A 27,429-nucleotide genomic window follows, 5' to 3' on the forward strand; every position below is an offset into this window, starting at 1 on the left:
ACTGCTCATTACTTTTTATTTTGAATGGTCATTCTGTTAAAGTGAGTGTCCACCAGCATTTGGCTTCACTGTAAGGTCTGAGCCAGTCAGAGATCAGAAAAGGGTTTCCAGCATTTCTTAGAGGTCGCTTCAGGAAGGTCTTCAAGAAATGCCTTCATGAAATTTGAATTTGATGGCAGTGAGCCATCTCAAACAAAATAAAAAAAACACAAGGGTAATATTGTATTATATGCCTTCTAGTAGTTAAAACAATCTATTCTAGTATTCTAGGATGAGAATAAACCAACTGATGGACTTTTGTGCAAAAGATGCATCGTTCTTGTCTGAAGGATTCTGTCTGCCTCACAATCCGTGTTTTTCTTGCTGTTTTGATTGTTTACTTATGTATCACAACTTGAACATTGTCCCAGATGAAACCAGGTAGAATATTGCAACTCACAATTACAAGACTATTCCCAGTGAATTCATGAAACTAACATCCACAAATTTAAATTCACACCATCAATTGTTTGTCCTTTGCATTCTATGCTGACTTAAACGCAAGTACTTAAAGTTGCAAATAGTAAAATGTGTGTGTACTTAAAGGACCGGGAACCAACTGAAACAATTGCTTATTTCCACAAATAGCCCGCGGGTAGTACCATCAGCATCCATTTGGAGTTGTGTTTCCGGCAACTTAATAAACATGAGTCAAGTATTTACTCAGTTTAGTTCGAGTTTGGTCTGAGCCCGGAGAGAAAACGCCTTTCTTCAGCCACTAAACATATTCCTTTCTCCATCAGCTGTTGCTACTTTGTCTCCTGGATTATTGGTGAGGGGACTGCAGCATACAGTCCAATTTTAAGGTTTGTGGAAAGAAAACAACCTCCTGCTGCTGCTAAAAATGAGGCTGATAGGAGAGGAGCATAGAGGTCTTCAAACCAAATTGGTAAAGTAGCAAAGGCTAACCATCTCTGCAGGGCTCCGTCAGAATGAGCAGAACCTTTCACGCTACATACGCCGTCATTTGATCCAGTGAACATATAAGAAAATAGATATATAACATTCTGCTTAGTCAGCTCCTCCAGACTCACTCCCCCTTTCCCTCCCATCTTGTGTAAAAACCTGCACAGTTATTCAACATTGAAGCAGTGTCCAAGCTAATCTGGACATCATAGTTCATAAATTGTGGTCGTCACACTGCGCGGAGCGGCAAGGGAGGAGAAGAGGCTCATCCTGAATCTACGGCATGCAGGATGTTGTAATTATCTGTAACCCTGGCGCGGCCTCCCTCTCTAACTCATGGCTGTCGTCAGCACCTGATCACTACATAAATACCTAACTGAGGATTGGGCTGCAGCCGAGAGGGACCACGGAATAAAACTGCCATGATTGGTAGCAGCCACTGAATTGCCTGTGTGTTGTCAGGAGCCGCAGTCCTGGCACTGTACGATAATTTGCTCCAGAGGGATGCATTCAAACGGCTTTTTATTGAACATATTGATCACGCTGAGGACTGAGAACAGACAGAATGTGAAAAGTCAACAACTGATAATGTTGAGGAATCCACATTATTTAACTATTGCTCGCCATAATCATAAAACATAACAATAGAGAGAGCAATTAGATCTATATGGTGTGGGACAATATACTGCGATTTAGCACGTCATTAATCTCTGACTCTCATGGGGAACTGCTCTCTCGCTCGCCCTGGGATAAGACAGGCGGGGAAAAAAATATGATATATCCTAGTAAGGAGCTCCCATGGGCCTCCAAATCTGTGCATACTCAAACAAATCCTTCATCTTTCTATCTGTCTTAGGCTTTCTATTACATTCTATCTTGCTCATCTGTTCTGTCTATGTGGCTTTTTTTTTTTTTTTTCTTACCTTACTTAATTTCTCCGTTCCTCTCACTGTGCCTTATTTCTCTTGGCTTCTCATTCACTGTCATTCTCTCGCTGTTCCGCATCTCATGATGCATTGTCAGAAAATCCAAAACTGGCTTCCAACAAGAGGAAAGCGAATGTGCTTGAAAATTATTTCACCATGCAAGATCGCAGTACTTATGGAGATATGAGGTCCACCTTCTGAATGAGTCAATGATAAACACAGATGTGGATGTTCACTTTCACATCGAACAGCCAGTGTAGATTCGCCCGCATATCTAACCAATTTGGTGGACTCCACACAGGTTAACAGTAAGAATCTTTTCTTTTTTCACCTCAAAGCCAACATGCTATCTATTATCTCTCTCTCTATATATCTGTGACACTATATTTCAGTTTCTCTCTATGATGTTGACCCTGAAAGTCACAGGATACAATCATTTGTAACAACCGTGCAGCATCTACCCTTTTACCCCGTTTTTATGTCTGAAAACTTACATCGCCGCAAAGGAGAGCTGCTCTTTGGTCAAGTTGAGGGGATGGTTGGACACGGAGATGCCATACTGGCGTGGGTCCTGTCCTGCTGGCAGATTTCCTCTCAGGATACCGTTGTTGGCCACACTGAGGAAGGACACCATGCCGTGGTACGCCTGGTTGTAGAACCATACCTGCGGTGGAAGAGACAGACACCGGCACTGAGAACAGCATGTGGAGGCTTTGCAGTTTCTTCAGATGTCTCCTAGCAACTACATCCGGCCATGGGAAATGCATTCGGTCATGGACAAACAATAGGGGAAACTTTAACAAAGAGGTTATGAATAAAGAAACATTTCAAATGATGATGTAACAAGTGTGAACCAGTTATATAATAAATAGGTTATGAGGTTGCGTTATAATTCGAAATGTCACGGTACCTGAATCGTCTTCTTCCTCACTGCTAAGCCACTGTGTGCATCACCCAGTTAACAAAAGAAACATTCTAGTGTCTCCAGTTGTGTTACCGAGATTACTCGTTGGTAAACCAACAAAGAAAGATATTGTGCAACAAAAACAAGGATCAGGGGGAATCGGTGTTTTAAAAGTCTGGTGGTTAGAATTGTGAGAGCTCTGCACACCACCAACATGGCTGTCTGAACGCACATCAGATCACTTAAAGTGGAAACACGTGTCTTTTGCACAATGGAAGAAATTGAGGGAAGCCTGTCAGTGCAGAAGAATTACGGTTGACATTTTCAGAGACGCTCCCAATCCTACATGCAACATGCATGGCAGTGAAACAGTAAGAGGTTATTATTGAAGATCCCCCAAAGATATGTTGTGTTCTGCTGTCGCCGTGTGCCTTTCAAATAGAAAGAATATAGAAGGGCTATACAAGACATTTTTGTCCACTTAAAAGGCGCTCCCAGGGGAGGGGTTCAAATTATCCAAAACATTTTCGAAAGGGACACGACACTTCCATAGGCAACAGAGCCGACAAACATAACTTCTCATTTAATGTAAGATAACGGGCCACAGTGAATACTAAGTCCCGATGTGACATAGCATGATAGCTGCGGAGCAGAAAACATCTTCGCTGACATTCTTTTTAATATAAGTGATTCTGTGAGTTTGTAGCTTCTGGGGTGTAGAAGAAAAAGAATGGATGAAAGAGAGTAGGAGTGAGAGAAGGCTCCCTGCTGATAGTGCAGCGCTAATTAAGAGTCGATGGTGTTTGAGTGTCAGCCCAACATAACACTGCATCACAGAGGAGGATATGGAGAAATTTGGGTAGACACATAGATGCACACACACACACACACACACACACACACACACACACACACACACACACACACACACACACACACACACACACACACACACACACACACACACACACACACACACACACACACACACACACACACACACACACACACACACACACACACACACACACACACACACACACACACACACACACACACACACTCATTCGGTTTGCGGCTCCCTTCTTCCTCTGTTCTAGCCGTATCTCGCAAATCCAGTTTGACGAAAATGTCTTTCTGTATTGCATTTTGTTCATCCGACACTTTCGGAAAAGTCTGCAACTAAAACTGGATTTGATGTAATCCAGATAAGAGATAATAAAGAGCATATATTTGGTAAATTCGCAGGGGTGACAGAGAGAGTGAGAAATATGTTAGGATAAGTAGGAAGGCAAATTTCTACTCTGAAACTACTTAAAGCATTAACCTTTTAAGGAGGAGCACAATTCAACTCTAAGATGAGATATTTGGAAGAGACTGGCATCAACTCTACTTTAAGAATAAGTAGAAATGTAGTCCACTTTAAACAGCGCACTTGCTTAGTGTATACTATGATTTGTTTCATTGCATTATAATGAATATGGAAACATTAATTTCTTGATGTTAGGGAAAATCAAGGTTGGGCTGGCACTTATCAAATTTAACAAAGTCGCAATACAACGCTTTAAATTATGAGGCGCTCCTCAGTTTGTATTCTCAGCCAAAAGTGAGAACATCATTTTTTGGGGAAAAATACATAGAGCCAGACCCTAACTTCAAGATAATTTATTCAGAACGTAAAGGGTGACTGCAGTTTTATTTACAGAGCGTCCAATATTAAAATAGGAGGCAGCAGCAGAGCTTTTGGCTACTAGGCTCCTCTCAGGTGGAACTAGAGCCCCGTTTCAGTTACGAAGGGTAACACAGCCACTACCTTTAAGATCAGGTTTAAAACCTTCAGATTCACAAAAGTTATGGCTGGCTCACGTCACCCTGGACCATATTCTAGTTTGGCTGCTATAGGTTTAGACTCTCTGTCATATAAATTTCTCTTTTATTATTTCTTAGTCTGATCCTGTGGAAATGTTTTTTTTTTTTTTTTTTAATCTTTCTTACTTCCTTTGCTAAGGAATTCTTTGTTTCTTTCAAGCTGTATTTTCATGTAAAAGTGTCTTGAGATGGCCATTTTGTAAGTGATGCAAAACAAAACTAAATTGAAAACTATACATATATGTCATTGACAGTGTATTTGCTGACATACTGTACACAAATGAATCATTAAAGGATGAAACATCATAGAATGGTGGACGGATGGTTTTTCTAATCCTTTATGTAACTTTTTATTTGAATATGATGTAGGCAACAGTTTAGAAGCATCGGTTTGGCTTCAGCTTTGGTGACAGAGCCAGTCGTGCGCCAATCGTGAGGTTGATGGTTTATTACGACACTCAGTGGTGGAGGATGAGCACTTTGTGCAGCATCTCAGCCACTGCTTGTGTAATATTGTTTGTAATTGGGAGATTGACACTTAACATCACTAAAGTGGAAACACATCACCCACTGCAGTTTATGTTGGCAGCATTCTGTAATCGGTACATGTTTGAATCTGGAAAACTGCTCATGTGGCCTCAGTGGAATCTCGTCGGTGATATGCTATGCTTAAGTTTAAGCCACAATCAATAATTCTTCTTCTTTAGTTATAAAACTGGATTAATAGAAGGTTGCAGATTTAATCCCACCTCCCTCTCTTTTTAAGTGTCCTTGAGCAAGGCACTGAACCACAAATTGCTCCCAGCAACAATGTAACTAACAATGACTAACAATGAAAATCAATTTGGGGGCTGTTAAATCAGCGTAAAAAGCATTGTAAGTGACACATAATAATGTGGCTGTGAGATCCTGAGAAGGGGGCAACATGAATCAAGTTAACACATTCTGTAGTTGAGCACATTTCAAAACCGTTTATCACTTTTACTTGAGTAAATGTGATACAAGTGTCTGTCGCAGATTTCCAGGACTCTTACCCTCTCTGCTGAGGAGGGAAAGGAAGATTGTACGTGTGAACAAAAATCTAAATACTCCCTAAATGTGGCCAGTAAAACAGGTAAAACAAAATATATCACGAAAGAACAAACAAGTACACCGCAGTTTAGTCACAACTGCAAAAAACGGGTACCAACCCAAATAAGAGAGAAGTACAGATTACAACATTATGGAACCACAAAGCCTTTTACAAGGCATTAGAATTATGTATGCACATTTCTACATGCACACTCATACACATAATTATTGTTATAGTCTCATGGTAAAGTTTTATCACCGTGGATACAGTGAGACTTATAGAACACAGTCAGAAAGTAAACGAAAAGAAAACCTGGGAATGTTTGGTTGGAGTGAAATGAAATGCTTTGGAACTTTTCAACAACTTCTGCAGCAATAGGGACGACTTTTACTGTCAGCTTTAAGTCTGAATCATCATCTGTAAAGGTTGAAAGAAATAACGATCCAGTTCTTCTATCATCACAATTATAAATATTCCCTATGATTATACAGTAATGATGCTGTAGAAAAACTTTGACATTTGCCAACCGAAAGTAGAATAATGGCCTTGTCTTTCTTAGAGTAGATTTTATTGTGTAAAGCTACAAAAATGTTTGTGAAGGAATAGCTGCATGACAGTTTATGATGAGACTGAATTGCTCAAGTGAGAGATGAGAGATGAGAGAAAAAGCTTCAGGTTTGTCCCTGCACCACTTATGCGCTGTTTTCACTTCAGCTCCTTCCCAAAAGGTGAAACCGTACCAGACTAAATTCACCTCCACAATCATTAAACTTTCATCTCATTTGATGAGTTGTAACGGTGCCCGGCGATGAATAAAGTACCTTGACGTTGTCCCTGGTCCCCAGTTTCTTCAGCAGCGTCTCAGCATTCTGGAAAATCTGATCAGTCACATTATCCTAATGAAGAGGAAGAAAACAAGATCAAAAAAAGAAAAAAGAAAAAAAAAAATCACAAGTTGGACACTTAATTGGATACACTTGGAAAACCACTGCTGCTCTTTGAAATGCAAAACAAGAGGCAGAGTAAGACAAGAATTAAGACTTCCGGAGAGTATTTGGGTGTGCTGAGCCACTTATTTTCGATGGACTTGGGGGGGAAATGTGTGCCCCCTGTTATTTTGGCTACTTTTCCTTTTTGACGTTTCTGCTTAATTAAATATAGCAAAATAATTAAAATGAGAGAACGCATCAAACACAGCTAACACAGTGTGCCTAATTACCCAATGTAGATTTAGGTGGAGTGGAAGTGAGCTGTGGTTCATCTACAGAAAAAAATAATTAAAATAACAGCAGAGGAGGTGTTGTTTTAGAGGCTTTCAGCCAGGTCTTTGGGGTGAGGTAAGGAGATGAAAATGGTGGGGAGATGGTCGACTGGACAGGTTGCATTAAAGGCCCCTTTCCTACACTCATGTTTCATGTGAAATGAGCCTTGGGATGAGTGCTTGAGATGACAGGCGCGCGATTCCCTGAGTGTCATGTTGATACCATGCTGTTCAGCCCGGCCGTAAGAGTGCCGGGCACAATACTTGTGTGATATAAATGCAAATGGACCTCCTGTTGGACTCTGCCTTCATCGGAGGGCGATGGCAGAGGAGGAGGGTGGGAACGGCGGTGGTGGGGGGCAGGAGAGGTCAATGGAGGTAAAGTGCAGGTGACGATTGGCTGATGGTGGGGGGCCGGGAAGAATAGGAGGAGAAAAATCAAGAGAGACATCCCAAGAATGCTGGAGTGTGCTCAGGTGCGAGTGCTTGTCTGGACTGAAGCAGGGAGAGGAGAAAGAAATAGACAAAAAGATATCACCAGCCCCAAGAGAGTTACCTGAGGAGATCATACCAGGTCTGCTTTTTTTTTTTCCATCCTACAATCCTTCAGTCAGCCAATTTTATACCATGCCGTGACTTTATACAAACTGTAGAGCCATTTTAAGAGTGTACTCAGAGCTCCTTTTTGCCCTGCCATAGAACCAGTCTTCTTTTGTTGTGTAACAAAATGTTTACACATCATTTCAGTAACACAGCATGAACTCTTTATCTCCCTCCATATCGCAGTGCGAGAGGAGAGGAAGAGACACCACCATTCACCCTGACAGAAGTATTTGCGGTAAATAACATCCCCTCTGTTCCGAGTCATTACCTATTCACACACTGGGCAAAGAACAATACTCCTGCTCTTGTCTGTGTTGCGTCCTACAGCAGAAGCGAAGGAATATCCTGCGTTATTGTCTTTTCACTTCACTCCGGTTCGAATAGTGCCGAGCGGCGGCGAGCAGCTCCAATAGGCTGCCTTCCTGAGGATTAGCGGTGGCTGAAATGAGATGAGAAGTGGGCCAGCAGCTGCCTGGGTCTAACCCTTGACAGACTCCTCCCCACTCAAGGACAATGACAAGGCTGGTTTGGCCAGCGGAGCTGTCGGTGCCATGGCTGATGGGACAGCAATAAAGCCACTCGAGTGTGTGGAGACTTTTTTTGTGACGGGGGGGGGGGGGAAGGGGGCGGCGGTATTCCAAAGTGGCCTGCATACTTCAGTGGTCAAACGGTATGTGCAGCAGTGTGCTGACATGTGTGAGTTTGTGTCTGAGAACCTGCCAGACAGGAGTTTAAATTTTATTAAATTAAGGGTTTGATCCTCTGAATAATTCAAATATGGAAAGGGATATGGTAGAATAGGTATTTTCAGAGAATAGGGAAAGATTAACACTACCTACAGCAGTGTGCTATTTTGGAGCTTAATTATGCCATTAACAGCATGTAGACCTTCTTGCTTTCACCGTTCACATCACCTCCTTTTTACCTGCTAGACACATGGAAATGCAATTAAACAGCCGACTTCCCAGTCGGCAAAGGTGGCCCAGAGTGCAGAAAACACGCGACTTCCAGTTACCATCTCACATCACAATGCTTGCCGAGCAGCAGCAGAGAGCCAGACATTTCCCAAGGACAGTGTAGCACTTTAATAACAAGGAATGCAGAGCTGGGATGGCTAATGCCCGGCCATTAGGGTTACATCACTGCTGCAGCACGAATTAAAGTCACATTAGCGTCAAGATCTGGGAGACTGAGAAGGGAGCCTGGTTAGGGCTGAGGCCGGAGACGCCGGAGGGCAAAGCAATGTGCTGATCTCAAAGTAGTTTGAACGTCCAAAATCTGAAATGTTAATGAGAGGCTGCAAGAATGAGGCTGAGATAGATGGAGAGAGAGAGAGAGAGAGAGAGAGAGAGAGAGAGAGAGAGAGAGAGAGAGAGAGAGAGAAATGGAGGGAAACACAAGAAGGGGACAACTTGAGTTGATACGTACAGTAGTTCATCAAACACTCTGTTTGGGGAGAGCATGATGGCAGCGAGATGAAAAACTGAGTGAGCTGAAGTGGTTAGGAAATAAATGTGAAAGCTGAATAAATGAAACTAATATTAAGTTAAATAAATGTAAAAGTGAAAAGAACTGTAGGGTTGTGTGTGCACACGTGTGTTATTGTCCACTCAAGACCAAGGTTTTTCTGATTTATTCAAAGCAATGCACAATCATAGCCTGTTGCCATGGACACTCACCAAAACGGATTTGAAGAATCTAAACCTCCTCACTGCTCTGAATTCATTCTTCACTCTCAATTGTTCAAGAATCCAACAAGGTCCAAAAGTCCACTAAATAACATCACCTGTATCCAAGATACCGAGCTGGTGGAACAAAGAACGCAGCACTCCAATTAGGGGCGGCGGACTCGGAAGACAAGAGGCAAACTGCAGCCTTGACAGCAAAGAACCAGCGACTAAAATGTGTCCACCGTCATCAAAATGAGCTCAAACGCACAATGAAGTCGGGCATGGGATTGCAACACAAAACCACCGTCCTGATCGTGGCTCAATGTTAGTTTCCAAAGCAGCACATTTCAATAAGCCTGTCATGAAATACACTGTATTGTAAAGCATTTCAAAATGTTTAGAATGGCTTTGAGCTGAATCACAACTTGGCTTTTCTTGCAAGCAAGTAAAAAATATAAACTACAACAATTGTGCTGTATGGGGACTAACACTTCTTATACTTTTGTTCTGCTTTGGATTGTGTTGACGACTTTTGCATAGTGCCATAAAGATATATGCTTAGAAAGCCTAATATCTCACTTCCCCTAATCCGAGTGAAGGCAGGGTACATCCATGGCAGATCACCAGCCCACCACAGAGGAAACACACAGCAACATACAATTTAGCAGCAGGTTTCATTCAAAAGTGGGAAAAAGATCAGCCCCAACAATGTAACCTTAATTAACGAGTGTGTGCATATGTGTGTGTGTGTGTGTGTGTGTGTGTGTGTGTGTGTGTGTGTGTGTGTGTGTGTGTGTGTGTGTGTGTGTGTGTGTGTGTGTATCCATGGCCTCACTTTATGCTCACAGTGCTGTATGTGGTGCGCTTGACTTCATGAGTTTTGGCATATATCTCAGGGCCATTTTCAAAATTACTTCTGACCTTGTACCAAACACAAATATTCTTCTCCCCGTAAGAAACATATAAGCCGTTGGTATAAACTCATTTGACTCCCGGAGTCATATATTTATTGCATACCTGAAATGAACTGAAAAGGCCTTTCAAATCTCTGAAGGCATCTTCAATAGCTGCCTCGGTCAGACGGACCTGCGAGTTGATTGCTCCGACAGAGATCCCTCCGTACCTGGAGATATGAAAAACAGAGGTTCAAGTGGAGGAAAGTGCGCATGAATAATGCCAAGGACACACACAGAGGTGTTGGTGTAAAAATCCAAATGCGGTTGCTTTGAACCCGCTTACCCTTTTAATGCATCCTGGGCATGTGCAAATAAATAAATCAACATGTGTAAACTAAAATCTATCTCATTCGGGGAAAAAACGGCAGCATCTGAAATATCAGCATAGCGCAGCCATTCTTCTCAACATGCTGTAATTACTTTGAGGGGCTTATGCTGTGAGGATGAGACAAACACTGCATTCACAAGAAGTTTTGTCTGAATGGCTTTCTCAATGATAGACTTCTCTCTGCCAGGAATCAAACGTCCACACAGTTTGCATGATTTCAATGTTTTCACCTGATTTCGCATTGTCATACAACAGAAACAGACGCACGGTGTTACGCAGAGACTGAACTAAAAGCCATGCACTGAAAATGCAACCGAACTTTCACAAGGCTGAACAAACACGTCAACCTACAGCTTACAATTAATCATTTCCCTCAGTGACAGTTTGCGCAAAATGTTTTCATACAGCCAAATGACAGGTTAAGGGAAGCGTGTCAAAGAGTGGCCCAGCAGGATTTGTCAAAACATGACAACTGCATAATGCACAGAGATGGAAAAGGCTCAATGGTCTGCAGGACTGTGTCTTCTCTTTCATATGACTATCATATGCACAAGTGATTGGTACACTTCCTCCATGATAAATAATCCCAGAAATATAAAATAGTGATTATAAATGGGAAGAAATGTGATGATCAAAGCACAGGAGGAATTTTCAAAACATTTTTTGTGTCTGCGATGTGACGTCCAGATCGTAGTCACATGACCTCATTATAAACTCTGATGTACAAAAAGATCTGGATTTCCATCTTCTGTTGGCAGTTATGAGTTACCATAACTCTGCTGAGCTGGAGCACTTTTTCATCCGTTTTTCATCCTTTATTAGTTACTCCATGATTCTAAAATTTGAAAAATTACTTAGACCGTACAATCGATTAGATATACCATTTTATATTATGACATATTGAGGTCATTGATAAGTATACAGTAAATAGTACAGCTTTTTCTGATAAGTACACTAAGGTATTAATTCAATACTATTTGGGATGTGTTTGGTAGAATTTCAAAGTGTGTCTTACCTGTTTTTTTTTTGTTTGTTTTTTAATAACAGACATTCATCCATTAAACCACCATTGTCAGCAATCACAGTAAAAAGTATTACCTTGTTTTACCCTGGTGTTCATAAGTCTTCACCAAGAAGTCTGACAAGTTCTTTCCGGTTAAATCCAGCAGTGTGTCTGTTGTGTTCTGTATCCTCTGTTAAAAGAAAAGAAGAAAAGTAAACAGAGTAAACAGTGTTAGTGATACCATTTTACCCTTGGGGTGGAAACTCACAACTAACCAAGTCATACCTTGTAAAGTATATCCAAATGATGTGCAAAACACACAACTGAGTACAGTGATACACTTTATGACCCGCGCCCTAACTTCCTGCTGCAGCTACTGAGCAGGTGGCCTACAATGCCTTGATCTCCGAGAGCTTTCTTACTATAAACAGCTGCCTCCTGCTGCCTAAAATGAGATTTCGCCAGGGCAATACATTAACTCGGCGGACCATAAAACCAAAACAATGAGCTGAAAATGCCCCACGGAGCTGACAGGAACTGTTTAGTGATAATCCTCTGTAGGTTTGTGGGGATGAGCAGATTTTTTTTGCATTACATTCAGCGAGGTCATTCAGTGTTAATATAAAAGCAATGTTTGGAGCGGCTTGAACTTTTGGGATGCAGGAGGCTATTTTAAACTGTTTCTACAGTTTGAAAAAAAAAAAAAAATGCAAGGTTAATCTTATGGTGTTGTGCACGAGACATTATTGTCACAGGTGCAATGCATGTTAATTTACTTGTGGGAGGATTTGAAGCTTTTGCACATTAAACTGTGCCTGTATTTTCCTGCGGCAGCCTATGAGCAAAAAAAAAAAAGAAAAAAAAGAAAGACTCACCACAGACAGTCTCTGGCAGATGCAAGTGCTCAGCCACCCAGAAAAACTCACCCAGCCGACGCAAAACCAAAACTTGCGAGCAAGAACAATTTTGCAGGTGCCATCAGTTCACGCCACCGAAGAACATATTTTCTCAACCCTAACCATAATAGTCAATTAAGCTTGGCTATGGGAAGCCGGGCTGAAATCTAGACCCCTGCCAAAGCTGGGAAAGTCGTGTCGAATGTCAAAGAACCTTAATTAGATGCTCTTCTGTGGATAAATGGCTACATTCAAACATCCAATTAGGAGAGGGTGCGGCACACTGCTATGAATACACTCCACCTCGCGTGGAGCGATACCCAGCTCACAGCAACACTGAGCTGATTTAGCCCTGCCTATTTAGAGAGGTAACACTATGTTAATTAGCAGACTGATCTTTGATAAAGTGCAATTGAGACCCCTGACTGCAACGCAATTTACCAACACACTGAGTTGCACCGGTTATCTGCCCCTGTGTACAAACAGCTTGATGTGAGCTTTAGGTACACATGGTGAGGTGTTTAATTGGTTATCTCTGTGTGTCAATTACCCAAACGTTTTCCTCTTTTAATATCCCGTATAGTAGTCGAGTTTAAAGGAGCAGATGCGCAGGTGTCAGTGGGCAGAGAGGAGCATATTTTGCATCCTAAATTGAGTTCATTGGTGTAAAAACATTCTGAGTACCTATTTTTTTAGTGTTATAGTGTATGGCAGGTTCAATCCCTGGGGTATAGAGGATGCTGTTGAGCAGAAAGAGAAAGTGGAGGTAAAACCAGGAGGCGGGGATGGACAGTGACATTAAAGAAGTTGCCACACGCTTAGAAGGGTAGGACGTGGTTGGAAACACAAGTTAAAAATGTAGAAAAGAGCCTAAGTGTGGAAAAGGGGGGAGGGGGGCTCAAACCACAAGGCAAAGAACAAACAGAAGGAGGAAGCAGAGAAAGGAAAGGACCCATCTGGCTTATGAATCAGAGATAAGGAGGAGGAACGGCAACCTTGGCTTATCGCTGAACAAACATGCATCTCTTTCAAAAAAGCCACAGGAACGCCGAAACAAACAGCACTGAAGAGAGGAACCTTTACACTCCGCCGTGTGTACAATGAGTTCAAACTTGGGCATACAGTCAGCGTGGGTCTAATTATTTTGGCCTTGGTCCATATCCCTTATCAAAAAGACTGAAATGGGAACATTTTTTAGTTATGTAATACCTGGGTCTGCATCGCTTGTTCATTACCTGCAAACAGCTTTAGTGCGCTTGGCATTCAGTGCATGACATCAGTTCTCGAGCTTGATAGCTGGGTAAGCAAGTAGGGGAGAGGGAAATGTAAACTAAGGAGTAATCAAATCTGCTGAATGAGCTGACATACTCGAGCAGGGAGAGATAAGAGACCTCGCCGTGTTTATATTAATCTTGGCACTTGTTATATTGTACTGCACCTCAAAGGTAAAATCTAACTTTTATCTTATGTACACAAAGAAAAGGCAATCTCGAAGAAGCAGGATCTTCTTTGATGAAACGTGTCACATTCAGTAGTACAGTCACAACAGAGAACAGGTGAATTAGGTTTATGCACAATGATGTGCTCCTCTATGTGCAGAGCTGTTTTGAAATTTTAAAACCCTTTTGTCAAACGATGTTTCGATAATGGAAGTGGCAGGTGGCCTATTGTGTGTGTGTGTGTGTGTGTGTGTGTGTGTGTGTGTGTGTGTGTGTGTGTGTGTGTGTGTGTGTGTGTGTGTGTGTGTGTGTGTGTGTGTGTGTGTGTGTCACCATGCGTATTTGGCGAGTTCTTCAGTATTGTGCCTTTCTCATTGTGTTGTGTGATTATGTCTAACATGATCACATCCTGACAGTCATTCTAAACTGAGCCAAACGGCGCCATTAGCTGATGTCGTGTTTCGAGCACTAGCTGGGTTACAAACACAGTGTTGCTAGCCACAACAAAACGGCTGCACATGAGAGATTGAGCTTCGCACGCCTGCACCAGATGACAGTCATTCACCCGAACCCCATTCTGTTCTGTTTAGCAGAAACAAAGGGAAACCACTACCTCACCCTCCATTTGCCTCTCCTCGCAAGTCAATGGGCTTTCTTGCTTTTGTTTTTGAGCATCGCCCGCTTGGTGCCAAGAGGGTGGCTGTGGACTGGTCATTTGACAATAAATTGGACCCGTTCACTTTGGAAGTCAGAGTGACAAATCTACAAGGATTTGGCAGAGAAAGGATGGATCAGGATGTTGCACTCTGGTGGGGTTGTGGGATGATGAGCGATGCATCTTTATTGATCTCATCACAAAATTAGAAGATTTACTGACAATTATGATTCAAGCAATGTATTGTAAAATGGAGAAGCTCTTTTGGTGAATCTGAGCAGATTTTGCACGTTATTCCCACGTGTAGGTTTTCTCTGGTTCTAAATAATAAGGTCTAAAGGGAACTCATATTTATTGGAGTATAATTTTACACCTGTTTACATTACCTCAACAGTCTGGCATGAAAAAAACCAAAACTATTCTTTAGCATTCCTCAAGTCCATATGAATTTTAAAATAATAAAAAGTGGCTCAAACAAAAGTTGAGTTTGTTATTCGAACGCAGTAACTTTACCAACCTACTATAGTAGGTACCATAGGAGAATCTTTCTACTCCACTTCTACATTTAGTTCCAGGATGATTTCTTTAACCACCCACCTGGGCCTGGTTTAGAAAACGATTCTGCAAGTGCTGATCATATCTGATTGGATGGTTACTTTCAAAATTGTGTTTCACCTGCCACGTACAAAGAACTGCTTTGATTGAGGTTTTGCAGAAGATCAAATATGTTGGATGGACAGAGAGGTAAGCTGTTGTTTTCTGTTTTAACCAGCACATTTTTAAAACATCAATGGCTGTCCACAGTTCTGAGCTCTACCACAGCTGACACAACTCTGTTCACATGGAGATCCATTTTCCCGAAATGCGTGATGTCCCACGATTTCACAAATTCACCCTAAGAATGCTCTGCATTCATCACAATGCACCAGTGTACTTGTCCACTTAAATCCAATCCTGTGCCGTCCTTTCCTAAGACTTTACAAAGAAAAAAAAAAAAAAAAAGACTGACAAAAAAAAAATCCCAAGCACACATGCGCTTTTTACAACTTGAAATCGATAAAAACTTGTGTTTAAGCAATTTTCCTCATTAAACAAACTAATGACGATAATGGTAGTTGAATTTCCCATGTGGAAACGTCTCCTTTTTCCCCACACAAATGGCAAGCCGATGTGTAGCTTCAATAACCTGATAGACGAGGCCGAGGAGAGTAATTTGCAAGCTGTAGTTAGGCCAGTCTCCAAATGATAAAGACATCAATCGTAATACGACGAACGTGGCGGCTTTATCAATTCCTCTGCACGCATGACGGCCTATTCATCTATGAAGGTTAAATATCACCAGTGAATGAGAGTCAATACCTCAGAATTGATAGTGGGCTTAGTGTTCCCTGCCATTACCATGGAAACAATGATTTCACACTACCTCCCGTGGTGTTCGGTCCACGGTTTTTCTCTCTCTCGTATTTTCCATAGTCTCTCAAGGGCATATTCAGAGGATGGACAGGATGAAAGATAAAAAAGAAAACTAGTTTGAGTCTGGTACTCTTTGTCATGATTTATTCAACAGGGGGAGGCTTTCAGGTCAAAGGGAATACATCCTCATGATGTGCTCGGCTTCTGTGGGTGGTCTCAGCCTTGGACTTGCATTAGTTTATGACCCTCCCCATGACCTACTGTGCCATGCAGGTAAGCAATGCCATCATGGTGATTAATGCATATGTTTTTATGCACGTCGACAAACATGTAAAAGTGCACATATGTGTTTGTGTTTATCGCTGTCACTTTGTTTCCTCCAACTATTTTCTCCTAACTTAGTATCAAAAAAGTAAGAAAAATGCGTTCTTGGTAGATTAGGTTCTTGTTGGTAGCGCTGGTAGCTCACAAGACATATGATATGACTGAAAAAGCTGTTTGCTTTCTGTGTTGAATGGTGCCACATTTGCAATGTGTTGGCCACTCTGGCACAAACGGCCCGCTGGAGCCGATCCCACAAGAGTTCAATAAGGTTGATATCAGGACTGCTGGGGAGCAGAAGCTTAAAACAAGTCTAACTCCAGAAAGAGCTATTTGGTTCTGCCAGTGAGAATTTACCATAATCAAGCATTCAACCCTGATGCACATCCCACAAATGCAGGTTCATTATAAATGTGGTTGCATTTAAAAGGGCACTCAGCTGCCTTTCCGATTATTTGTAATTTATTGGAAATGTATTGTCTACCAAACAATATTTTTTAACTTATCTGCTCCGTTGATCCACTGTATTGTTGAACTATGTGTACACTGTCGCCGTAACAAGTGTGATATGAGCCACTGGTGGATTAGATTTCACAGCAGGGGGTCCAAAAGGGCTGAAGACTGATGTATTGAGTGTTGCAGTTTTGACTTTAATTCCCTGTCATTTACAAAGAAAACTGCTGTTTTATACTAGTAAGGAGGAGCCTTTCCTCTAATATTTAAAAAGAGGATCATGATCAGCCATTTCATCACAAAATCATGCTTCATCCTTCCACCACATGAGGCCAAACACTACCACAGTGGCATGAATCTTTAAAGATCTCAGATGATGAAATAAAGGCCTATAAAGCTGGCTGACTTAGTGTGTAACAAAAATTGACCTCTGCCAAATAAATAAAGCATTGCATTATGCACAAAGGGAGCGATGAAGACAGAAAAGTCACCGTTAACAGCACACGCAGTGCATATAAACGATATCATGCCCTCATCTGTCTCCTGATGTATTCTCCACTTGTAGCTGGTTCGAAATGTAAAGTTCCTTTGGCCACAGGCGATGGTCTTGTTGCATGAAAATAACTCTATGTCGTCACTGTTGCTTCAAGTCCTTTTAATAATCCTTTTACAGGATCTGGAATGAACAAGTGAAACGTTGTAAATACAGGAGGTATGATGCAAGTGAATGTAACAAGATGTAGCAAAGAATTGGCTTTCATAAAGTGATAAGTATGTCGACACTATCCACCTGAACAATGACATGGAAAAGTATAAAAAAAAAAAAAACAACATGCAGTAGAGCTGCAGAGGTAGTAACAATTCATAAAATATATTTGAAAGAAAGTCAGGCAGAATAGCACTGACAATGAAAAGAGTAAGAACCTTGACAGCCTAACCCAGTACCTGGAAGATACACAGACACAAGCAGCGGCTCAACAAATGGGGCACTCCTCGACACCGCTGTCATAAGGTAGACGTGAACATCAGGGTTAGGAAAAGGTCAAGCAAAGGGCACTGCTCTTGTTTGACTGTCGCAACAATCATCCTTTAACATGATACCAGGACAGTTGCTCCTTTCAAATGGCCCTGGATGGCCTTGTCACAGGAAGAAGCACAGGGCCAATACTCAAACAAGTTCAACGAGGAATTACCCATCGAACCTCAGAGGGGAAACGATACACTGCATATCATGACGCTATGGGGACGCTATAGGGGATCTGTGGGGAAATAGGAGTGTAAAATGAGCCTGGCGGTTTCAAACTGTGTCATCTGATGGCCTCCTTGTTGGAAGTCACTTACTGTGCCGATGCACTTGTTCATCTAAACAGCCGTCTCATTTGTCCTTCCTAAACGATATCTCTCAGCACATTTCCCATTCAAAGAGGGGAATAATAGGGCAATTATAAGACAAAATTATTTAATTTCATGTGGCTACATCTGTATTTTCTTAACAAGGGTCTTAATATTTCTTTAAACCTGTTGGCCAGAGAAGGCTTTCTTTTGCTGTTTAAGTGGTTTCCAGGCACTCTGGCTTTCTCTCACACTGAGAACACAAGCTTGTAAGGTTAATTGGTGACTATAAATTGCCCATAGGTGTGAGAGTGTATGTGGGCGATTGTCAGTGTGTTCGCCCTGTGATTAAATGGCAACTTGTCCAATGTCTTCCCTGCCTATGTTGGCTGCGATGCGTTTTGGCCCCTTGGTGACCCTGGTGTGAAAAAGTGTAGGATGTATGATATGATCTAATTTCTTCAGAGCAGCCTTACTTTCACAGTTAGTATAGACAGAGATGACAAATATGTTTTGGCCAAATTGCTTCAAAAGAATATTATTATATTTCTAAAGTTGAAATATTACAAATATTAGGAGATTCTGTACATCATTCCAGATCTACAATATACTTAATTCAATGGCTCCTCTCATTTCCTCCAACTCTTTCATTTAGAGTGCTTGTGTATGTGCAAATCCAATAATCACCGGTAGTACTACATAATTTAGTAGACGCATGTGAGGACCTTGAACACGGTGACGATAAAAGATGGGTGATTGTCTAAAGCTTCAAAGTAGGGACTGAAGGTATATATGAAAGACTGTAAATTGTGTTTAATTATACCATTATGATTATAGCTGTGGAAGCCGCTGATTTACAGGAAGGTTAAGTGTAAGAGAATAGGATGCTCTGACAAAGCCGTTTGATCTGGATGTACAACACAGATAAATGCGTAAATGCTTAAGTTACGTGATTAGACTAACCACGGATGTTAAGTGCTACAATCTGTTTTACAACCATACCGACTGTGTGATTTTATTTATTTAATATTTAAAGTGACTCCTGTGAATGTTTCAGTTGCAGGTAATTACAGAAGTGGATAAATATATGTAAGCTTTTTAAATAAGTGCAACAGGAGATTTCTGGGCAGAAATATGGAAAAACAGGCATGAAATGTAGCCTATTTGGTATCTATTATTTATTTAGTGGCAGTAGTAGAGAGGTAGACCTGCATGGGAAACATGTGGAAGGTATGGAGAGTTTGGTAGTAATAAATTATGCGATTACATAGGAACCTTGTCAACCACAGTTTCATTTCTTTTGTCCAATTTTGTAGGTGTGTAGTTGAAGAAAATGACAAGGCAGCTTTTCCTTTATGTGCTTGTCAAGACAATTGTAGTTTTTTTTCTATTCAGACTTACAGAAACCACAAAGAGTCAGCCATCACTGAAGCTCCAGCAGTCCCCCCAAATCATCTCAGGGTCATGAGGCACATGAGTAGATCTACACTGACTATGGGCTGAGATTGTCAATCCGCTTTTGATCTGTGGTTATGGCGTATACACTGACAGCATCAAATGCATGTTCTTTAGACTAGTGAAGGAAACCTTACCATCCAGAGAAAGCCCACACATGCACAGTGAGGGTTATAAACTCTGGGTTGGGCTTGCAAGCCCTTCTGTGCAGACTCAAACAGGGCAAATCTGCACTAAGAGTGCAATGTGCTCACTGCTACACTGCTGTGGAGCCCCGGACCACCCCCACCCAGCCGCAGTTAGTGTAAGTTATGTCTCAATAATTACCCAAATTACTCCTGAGTGCTGATTACAAGCTACAGAGAAGAAAAAAAGAAATCTGCCAGAAAGCTGTTTTCATATGATAAAGACATCTTTATGGATTCGTATGTTGCTGCCAAAAAACATTTTTGTTCGGGAGGTTTTTCACGAGAACAGTAGGCTATCTAATGTGCTTTTTATTTCAGCAGCAGCCATGCTTACCAGCTCAGACTGCACTGGACAAAAAAAAAAAAAAACTAAAAACACAAAGCAAACACAAAAACAAACAAACAAACACACAAAAAAAAACCTAAATAAACCAACTCCTGGTCTTTTACTGCTGGGTATCAGGCTATCAGATACCAAGACTCGTCTTCACCTATCTGAAGTAAAACCAATTCAAATATATATCGAATAAATTCACAACCATGTAAAGAGGAATATTGTCAGATTTCAAAGAGGGTTACTATAAAACATTCAAACTGAAGTCTCTTAAAATGCAGCCACAAGCCACAAAGCATAAATAAATGGACAAAGCCATCTTTAATAGAAGGACATTGGAGTGATGGTGGCAGCTTCTCAATCTATTCTCTCTCAAGCTTAGATTTTTCATTATCGTTGGGAGGCAGCAGTACAAATCATTTGGCTCCAAATTAGACACCACTTCTTTTCTGCGCCGTAATTGGTTCAGTCAGCAGGTGGTGGCAGATATAGGCAGCATCGCGGGGTCCCTAACTCAGCCATTGATCCCAGCCTGGATCACATCTCTTCAGGTCAGACCGAATAACATTTGCCCTCGATGCATTTGGCCATGTATATTGTCAAAGTAATAGCCTCTGAAGGATTGGTATTGACTCCTAGAGGATGAGACACGGAAAGCTCCCAGGATTCGAGATGTGAGCAGAAAGGGTGAGGTACTTGCAAAATGTCTGTGCGAGCACTGCCTGTAATAAAAAGCTCAGAGAGATGCTAAAAGGTGAAACGTCAGCATGTAGGTGAAGGAGATGAAGAGACACACTATGAGGATATCTTATCTCTATTTTTAGCAGGTATGTGGAACAAGCCGAATTTCAGGCGATGACCGATTCAGTGTATTTCCAGGAGAATCAATTTTGGCCCCACTTTCATGCATGCACACTTGTTCACAAAAGAGAAGCAGCACAAAAGGGCTGATTTACATTCTGCAATGCAATGCAAATTCCTTGTTAGTAAGTACCTTTACATTCTCAAATCGAAATGATGCTGACTGGGAATTTCAGACCATAAGCCAAAAGCTTCTATGATAAGCACTTTTATTGTGCTGTTGCGTCACTGATTTATTTATTTATTTTACACCAATCCACTCTCTCCTTGCATCTTGGACACACACACAGTGAGCGCACACATTTCGCCACTGAATTGCAGTCAGACAGTAACAGTGATCGTGAAGGAGGAAGCACATAATGTCTGCCTTAAGGGCTCTTAGACAGACACAGACATATTCCCTGTTGCTGATCAGTCTTAAGACTTTAAATTACTCCACAGACATTACCAACAAAAGGCACAAGCTCCGGGGTAAGATACTAACCTGCGGTGGAGGGAGACCTCCCGCACCAGGTGGACAGTCAGGTAAAAAAATGGCCCGCGTAGGAGTGCTGCACTGACACGACGGAGAGGGGTTAGACATACTCCAGTTCCCATTCACAAAGATGTCAGTGATTGACGGATCCACGGGGGGCGTGAACCAATCGGTCCCATGGGAAGAACAAGGCAACTTCCTGGAAAACAATAAGGGAACGTGCCTGTTATAGCTGTCATCTAACACAAAACATCAGCTGTTCTTTAACCTGACAGTACCTGTTGTCATTGAAACCAAGAACACCATTACAGTGGTCTGATTGCTCAGGAGACTCCAATTCCACTAATGGGTTGTCAATATTTATTCAAAGTTCAGCCTGAAGTTTTTTTTATTGTGCTCAGAAGCCATGCATTATGTATGTGCTTGGTCATTTCTGTGTAAACTGGAAGATCGCCTATCTTTGTTGACACGAGAAATCAGAGGTTGCTGTTTACTTGGGCAGCAGTGCTGACCGGCCCTGGCTGTTTTTTGTTTCGGTTTTTTTTCTTTCATTTCCATCACTGGCGTGAAGAAGGGTTAAAAAGCAGAAACAGTGGAGGTATAACAAAGCCAGTGACAAACCGGCATTGAACAACAAAGTTATTCTCGACAATTAACTAATCAGTTGTAACAGTTGCATTTTCATCAGTTGGACTATGCTGCACCTTTTTTTTTAAGTACCTTAATTATGATTTACCATAGTAGCTATTGCAGACCTGCACATTGTTCAGCTGACAGAAAACCTGTGGCCCTTTGGTCAGACAGGAGGTTCGACAAGAAACTTTTTTGTGTGTAATATTTGCAAGGCAACTACTTTGATTTCATTTTAAAATGGGCAACTTCGTATTCTAATTGTACTTAGTTCATTCTTGTGAGTGTTTGTGTATCCATTCACGCCACGTCGATTATAATTGTAATTACCATTATTGACCAAAACACAAAAAGAAGAAAAGACTTTGGCTGATGTGGCGCAGGAACTGCAGAGTTTTTTCAAAACCATTGTAACATACTGCCTTTTGAAAAGAGATATTGGCCCTTGACAGCTGTGCGTGAGTGTCAGTTTTCACCAAGTTTTTGTTCGTTGTCTTGTTTTCCCGTTTAATTTTAATTTCATCATCTCCTCTTATTTCAGGTTTGCCCTTATGCCTTCCTCTGTGTGCTCACTGCATTGCTCCGCATTAATGTCTTTCACCTGTGTCTACCTCCTTCGTGTATGTAACTCAGTGTTCTACCAGTTGTTGTTCCCTGCATCAAGTTTACCCGCCATGGACATAAATATTTGAGTATGGAAAGACAAACATTTCTGACTGAAGCTATACAGTGTGGGGGAAAAAAATTTAGAAATTAAGCCTATAAATCAATAAGCCTGTTAACCAATGAACTGAGATATAATGAATACTAACTTCATATTTTAAGCTCCAGGAGTTCTTTTTTTTTTTTTTTTTTTTTTAATAGCATAAGAAATGTGATTCACAAATAATGTTATTTCATAACTGCTGCATAATATATCTGTAATTAAAAGTGCTTGATTTGTGAGCAAAATAAATCATTTAAAGCATGTGTGATGCACAAAAATTACGTGGGATTTGTGTGGGTTTAAATCAGTATTCATTATTGTGACTACTCCAATCAGGATAGAATACACGACATGTGAAACGCTTGTAATTTATTGATCAACCTATTCATTAAATCTTTTTTAAATCTTGTCTGGGTTATTTTTTAATAGCTTCTGCAGCAAAATCTCTAGAAACAAACACATGTAACAATTTATCTGCATAACTTGGCACACACAAATGGCTGATTTCTTGTTCTGCTTCATTCGAGGCTCTTTTATCCTGATTAATACTTACGGTATGGGGTCTCCATCCATGCAGCGAGTCCCAAAGCCTGGCTTGTTTAACAAGGTTTCCACCACCTTGGATACTTCAGCATTTCCTGGCACGTCGTTGCTGTGAATATGTTGGAATATAATAAATACAAATTCATGCTGAAAGACCTGCACATGCGATAATATCGTCAGTTTCATCTCGCAGAACAACCGCGTGTCACTTTAAGGTCTGAGTGTTCGCCAATCTGTCACAATGTCAATAAAACGGCCCAACAAGCATTAAGTGTGTTTTATGTTCTGAGACAAGTGCTGAAGTGTCAGTGCTGAACAAAAATCTTGGACAGTGACCCTCTTTTGGCGAAGTTTATAGGTTCACATAAAACAAGTGTTGTAAGTTTAAAGTGGATTGACTTAAAGTTGAAATCTGAGGGTCACCTGGTTTGATTTCCTGTTGGATTGCCTCAATCAAATTGCGAGCACTAATCAGACTCGCAGTGGTCAAGATTGGCTGAAATCTGTTGTAATTATAGGGGTTGGCTGAAGACAATTATGTCAACTTAATCAGTTGAATCAATGTACAGAAGTATAATAAATCCTTCACATTTGCAATCTTGATTAACTAAAGTTAAATGTATGGGATATAGATATATATATATATATATATATAGATATATATATATATATATATATATATATATATATATATATATATATATATATATATAGATATATATATAGCACTTGCTTGAACAAAACTCTGACTGATAACCAAAAATGCAATTTTTAGGTAGAATCTTTCTGAAACTGAGATGCCAAAACTTGTTAGGCCTTTACTAACAAGATTTCTAATCCATCTTCAGCCACACTTGGTTTGGATTCTACAGATCCACTAATCTGTCTTCTGTCACAACTGATCTAGATTTTACAAGTCAGCTTATCTGTTTCTTCCCACTGGCAAATCACAGGAGTTTAGATGATCATAACTGTTAAACTCGTTTTGACAGCCAAATAGGCCTCAAAGGACAATATGCATATACACTGGGCAATTGGATGTGGTGCATTTTAAATAACTACTCAATAGCAATGATGTGTGCCACTGGGGTTTGCTTAATAAAGGAGGTAAGATCAATCCTGGAGTTGATCAACCAAAATAGTTAAAAACATGATTCCCAAAACAATGCTGACTATGAAGTAATGTTCTCTATTGCTCGAGTCCGGCTGCCTCTTGATGTGTGTTCTTGTGCGTGCTCACAGATATGAGCCTCTTCAGGATTCTGTGTACAGTGTGAGCTCTTCACAGCCTTCCATTATAATCTTGAGTGTCCTGTACATATCTAAGCCCTGTGACTCCGTTAAACAATCTTCCCATTCCAATTTCATTCTCATTACTAACCACACACAGTCTGCCCTTTATCTTAAGAGTGCTGCGGGACTTAAAACACAGTGTTTCATAAAGACCACCGTGATGGCTTCCTGCCAGCAGTGGCCACAGCACAGCCAACCATTTGGATTAATACAGTGTTCACTGTCTCATTTAGAGGCGTCTCCATGAAGGTCACACGGTCATTTCTTTGGCCACCACTGAGTGCAATTGAAGTGGTCCGATTGTAAAAATGGATTATGTGCAGCCATCTGTTTTGTAATTAACAATGGCTGGGTTACCATGTTATTTAAGATAATAAAACTATTGGAGGGAACCAAAATGAAGACTTGTGCATACACATAGAACTGGCGGAACTAATGAATATTCATTTGTCAAAATGAAACATCATACAAGAGCTGAGAGAGAGGAAAGTCATGTGGCTACACAATAAGGTAATAAAAAGCCCAACTGAAAGATATAAAGTCAAAGAGATTTTTCCTTTCCTGAGATCTCATCCCTACTTTAGATGGTCACCACAATGATCTATGATTCATATGTTTGATTTTGCATAAGCGTGGAAGATTATGACCTTGCTCAGGAACCAAAGGGTGGACCAGGCGGAAGTGGGATTCGAACCTGCTTCCATAACATCCAGGTTTTAGTGTCAACTTGCCCCTCATGTCATAAAACATCTAACACCTCAGTCTTTGAATTGTGAGAATCACCCAGTGCATTCGGCAACAACTACTTATTATCTTGACTGGAAGTTACTACACTATGAGGTCATCATTTTTGAAAACGAATTGAACAAACCAAAAACTAAAAATACACTGGGTACCATCTTGAGAATATTGTCACAGCTATACATTGTTAAATGCCTTCACAGTTTGAAGTCGCGCAGTGAAACAATGCACCTTTGAATGAAACCCCAAGCAGTAGGCTACTTTTCCTCTCACAGTGTTAATCAAGTCTAATAATTTAAAGTCTCTGAACAAAAAAATTAATGTTTTCAAAAGCACCAGACATAAACAACTCCATGGAATTTCTAAGAACATGCAGTTCAAACGCATCTTAGCAGTGACTAAACAATATTGTCACCGTCAAGCTCTTTCACATGTGAAATCTAAACCACGTACTATACTGTAGTACTCGAATAACAGAGGTTATCCTACCACAGTTTGGGGTAACTGTGCACGTTTTTGTGGGTTTCTAGAGCCTATTTAGGTAAAAGCCCGTCATTTAGAGACACTCGGTGCCAGTTTATGTGTTTGTTAGCCAGGGCATGTTTTAGGGTTGAAAGCAGTGGTTGCTCAGTGCCACTGAAGACTGAAGCATACAGACCAGGAAGGTTTCATCACTGTGGAAAGTGACTTGAATGAATTGGGAAGAGATTCAATTGGGGGGCTGGAGAGAGAGAGAGGCAGAAAGAGACATGGCCTGAATTTGTATGTTTCAGCACCATGGAGAGAGGCAGGACAGAATTTAAATGTTACAGCAAACAAGACTGGGTAAATATTTATTCATTCAGTTTCACTTCTTTTTATGATTTTTGGAATATAAAATAAGCACATCTGAGTGTAAACAATGGCAGTTGTTCGTTTTATTTTCTGATTATAAAAGCCTTACAGCATACTGTAAGTTTGATCAATTTTAGTTGCTCTCAGTTCAGCTCACTGACGGCTGGATTTGGCCTAATGATTTTTCTTTCTCTGTGATGTCTTTACTGAGTAGCCCCAATTTTCAAAGGAGGATTGCGATCATACATTTCGGTCCTGTTCTTTTTTAAACAGTCATGCTATGCCAATTGGAATGAGTGTATCAGTCATACCCCAATCACATTTAGCATGTGTGTGAGCCCCCGGAACTCTTTCGTTCGTCCTCTCTCGGGCAACGTCTCAGGGAGCTTTCACGCATACAAGTAGTCCGTGCAGTATTGGATCCAATACTGCTATGGTATCGGTGCTCCATTATATATTATTACAGAAGAAAAACAAACGTATGCTTGTACAATATTTAATAAAATGGACCACAAATTAAGAAAATATGTTAGACAATAATGGTTCCCAATTAATCAGTCTCCAGTAGAGTAAATAATTGTGGAAGGGTAAAAGTGTGTTTGTAAAGTAATGAATTCTACTTAGTAAAAAGAGAGGCCTAAACATGTACTACAGTTATGTAGTGTGTTCTTTTGGGTTTCTGTGTCCTGAGATGAGAATACTTGGTTGATAGATACCGTATAGGGTTGTTCCAAATGAAAGCATACAAACATAAAGTGAATAGCTTTTCAATCTGACCAAGAGTTTCTATTCTATCTTGTATAAACTGGTCTCACATGAAGCTGCAGTTATTGTGTCTTGACATCCTCAAAGAGAATATCTACAAAGTGCTTCCAGGGGAAATGAAATACCTGCAGACTGGATAAGCAAAGACAGCTTCATGTCAAAAGAACACAATATGAATACACTGTCAAGATTAGTGTGATAGTTCAGACAGATGCTGTAACCTGTGATCCACATTAGAATTCAGCAGATTTTTACATCATTTTGTTGGCAGACAGGAAGACAGAATATGTGATATTACTCGTATGAACATGTGGACATTTCAACAATGCACCATTATAAAACAACCTTACGTTACAATCGTCATTCTTATAGGCAAATCCTTTATGTAGCATCTCTGCATTTACAAGAACCGTCACGACTTTCTGAAATACTTTCTGAAATACTTTCTGAAATTCTTATACAGGAACGGCTGTCAGTCGTGCACGTCTCACTGCGCTGGGTGCTTGTGCTCAGTTAGAGTCCACCAAGGCTAGGCCTGTCACTAATTATAGTTGTGAT

General features: G+C 40.8%; 1 protein-coding gene across 1 annotated transcript in view; it reads right to left on the bottom strand.

Moving 5' to 3' along the window:
- LOC308123895 (phospholipid-transporting ATPase ABCA1) overlaps positions 1-27,429 on the bottom strand; it is a 163,111-nt gene that overhangs the window by 50,865 nt on the left and 84,817 nt on the right. Inside the window, 6 exon segments of the mRNA XM_080486620.1 lie at positions 2,366-2,535; positions 6,538-6,612; positions 10,268-10,373; positions 11,633-11,727; positions 21,369-21,558; positions 23,249-23,347. Of these exon segments, the coding sequence (XP_080342746.1) occupies positions 2,366-2,535; positions 6,538-6,612; positions 10,268-10,373; positions 11,633-11,727; positions 21,369-21,558; positions 23,249-23,347 (735 nt within the window).

Source organism: Lipophrys pholis (assembly GCF_963383615.2).
Source record: "Lipophrys pholis genome assembly, chromosome: 18".
NCBI classification, from domain to species: Eukaryota; Metazoa; Chordata; class Actinopteri; order Blenniiformes; family Blenniidae; genus Lipophrys; species Lipophrys pholis.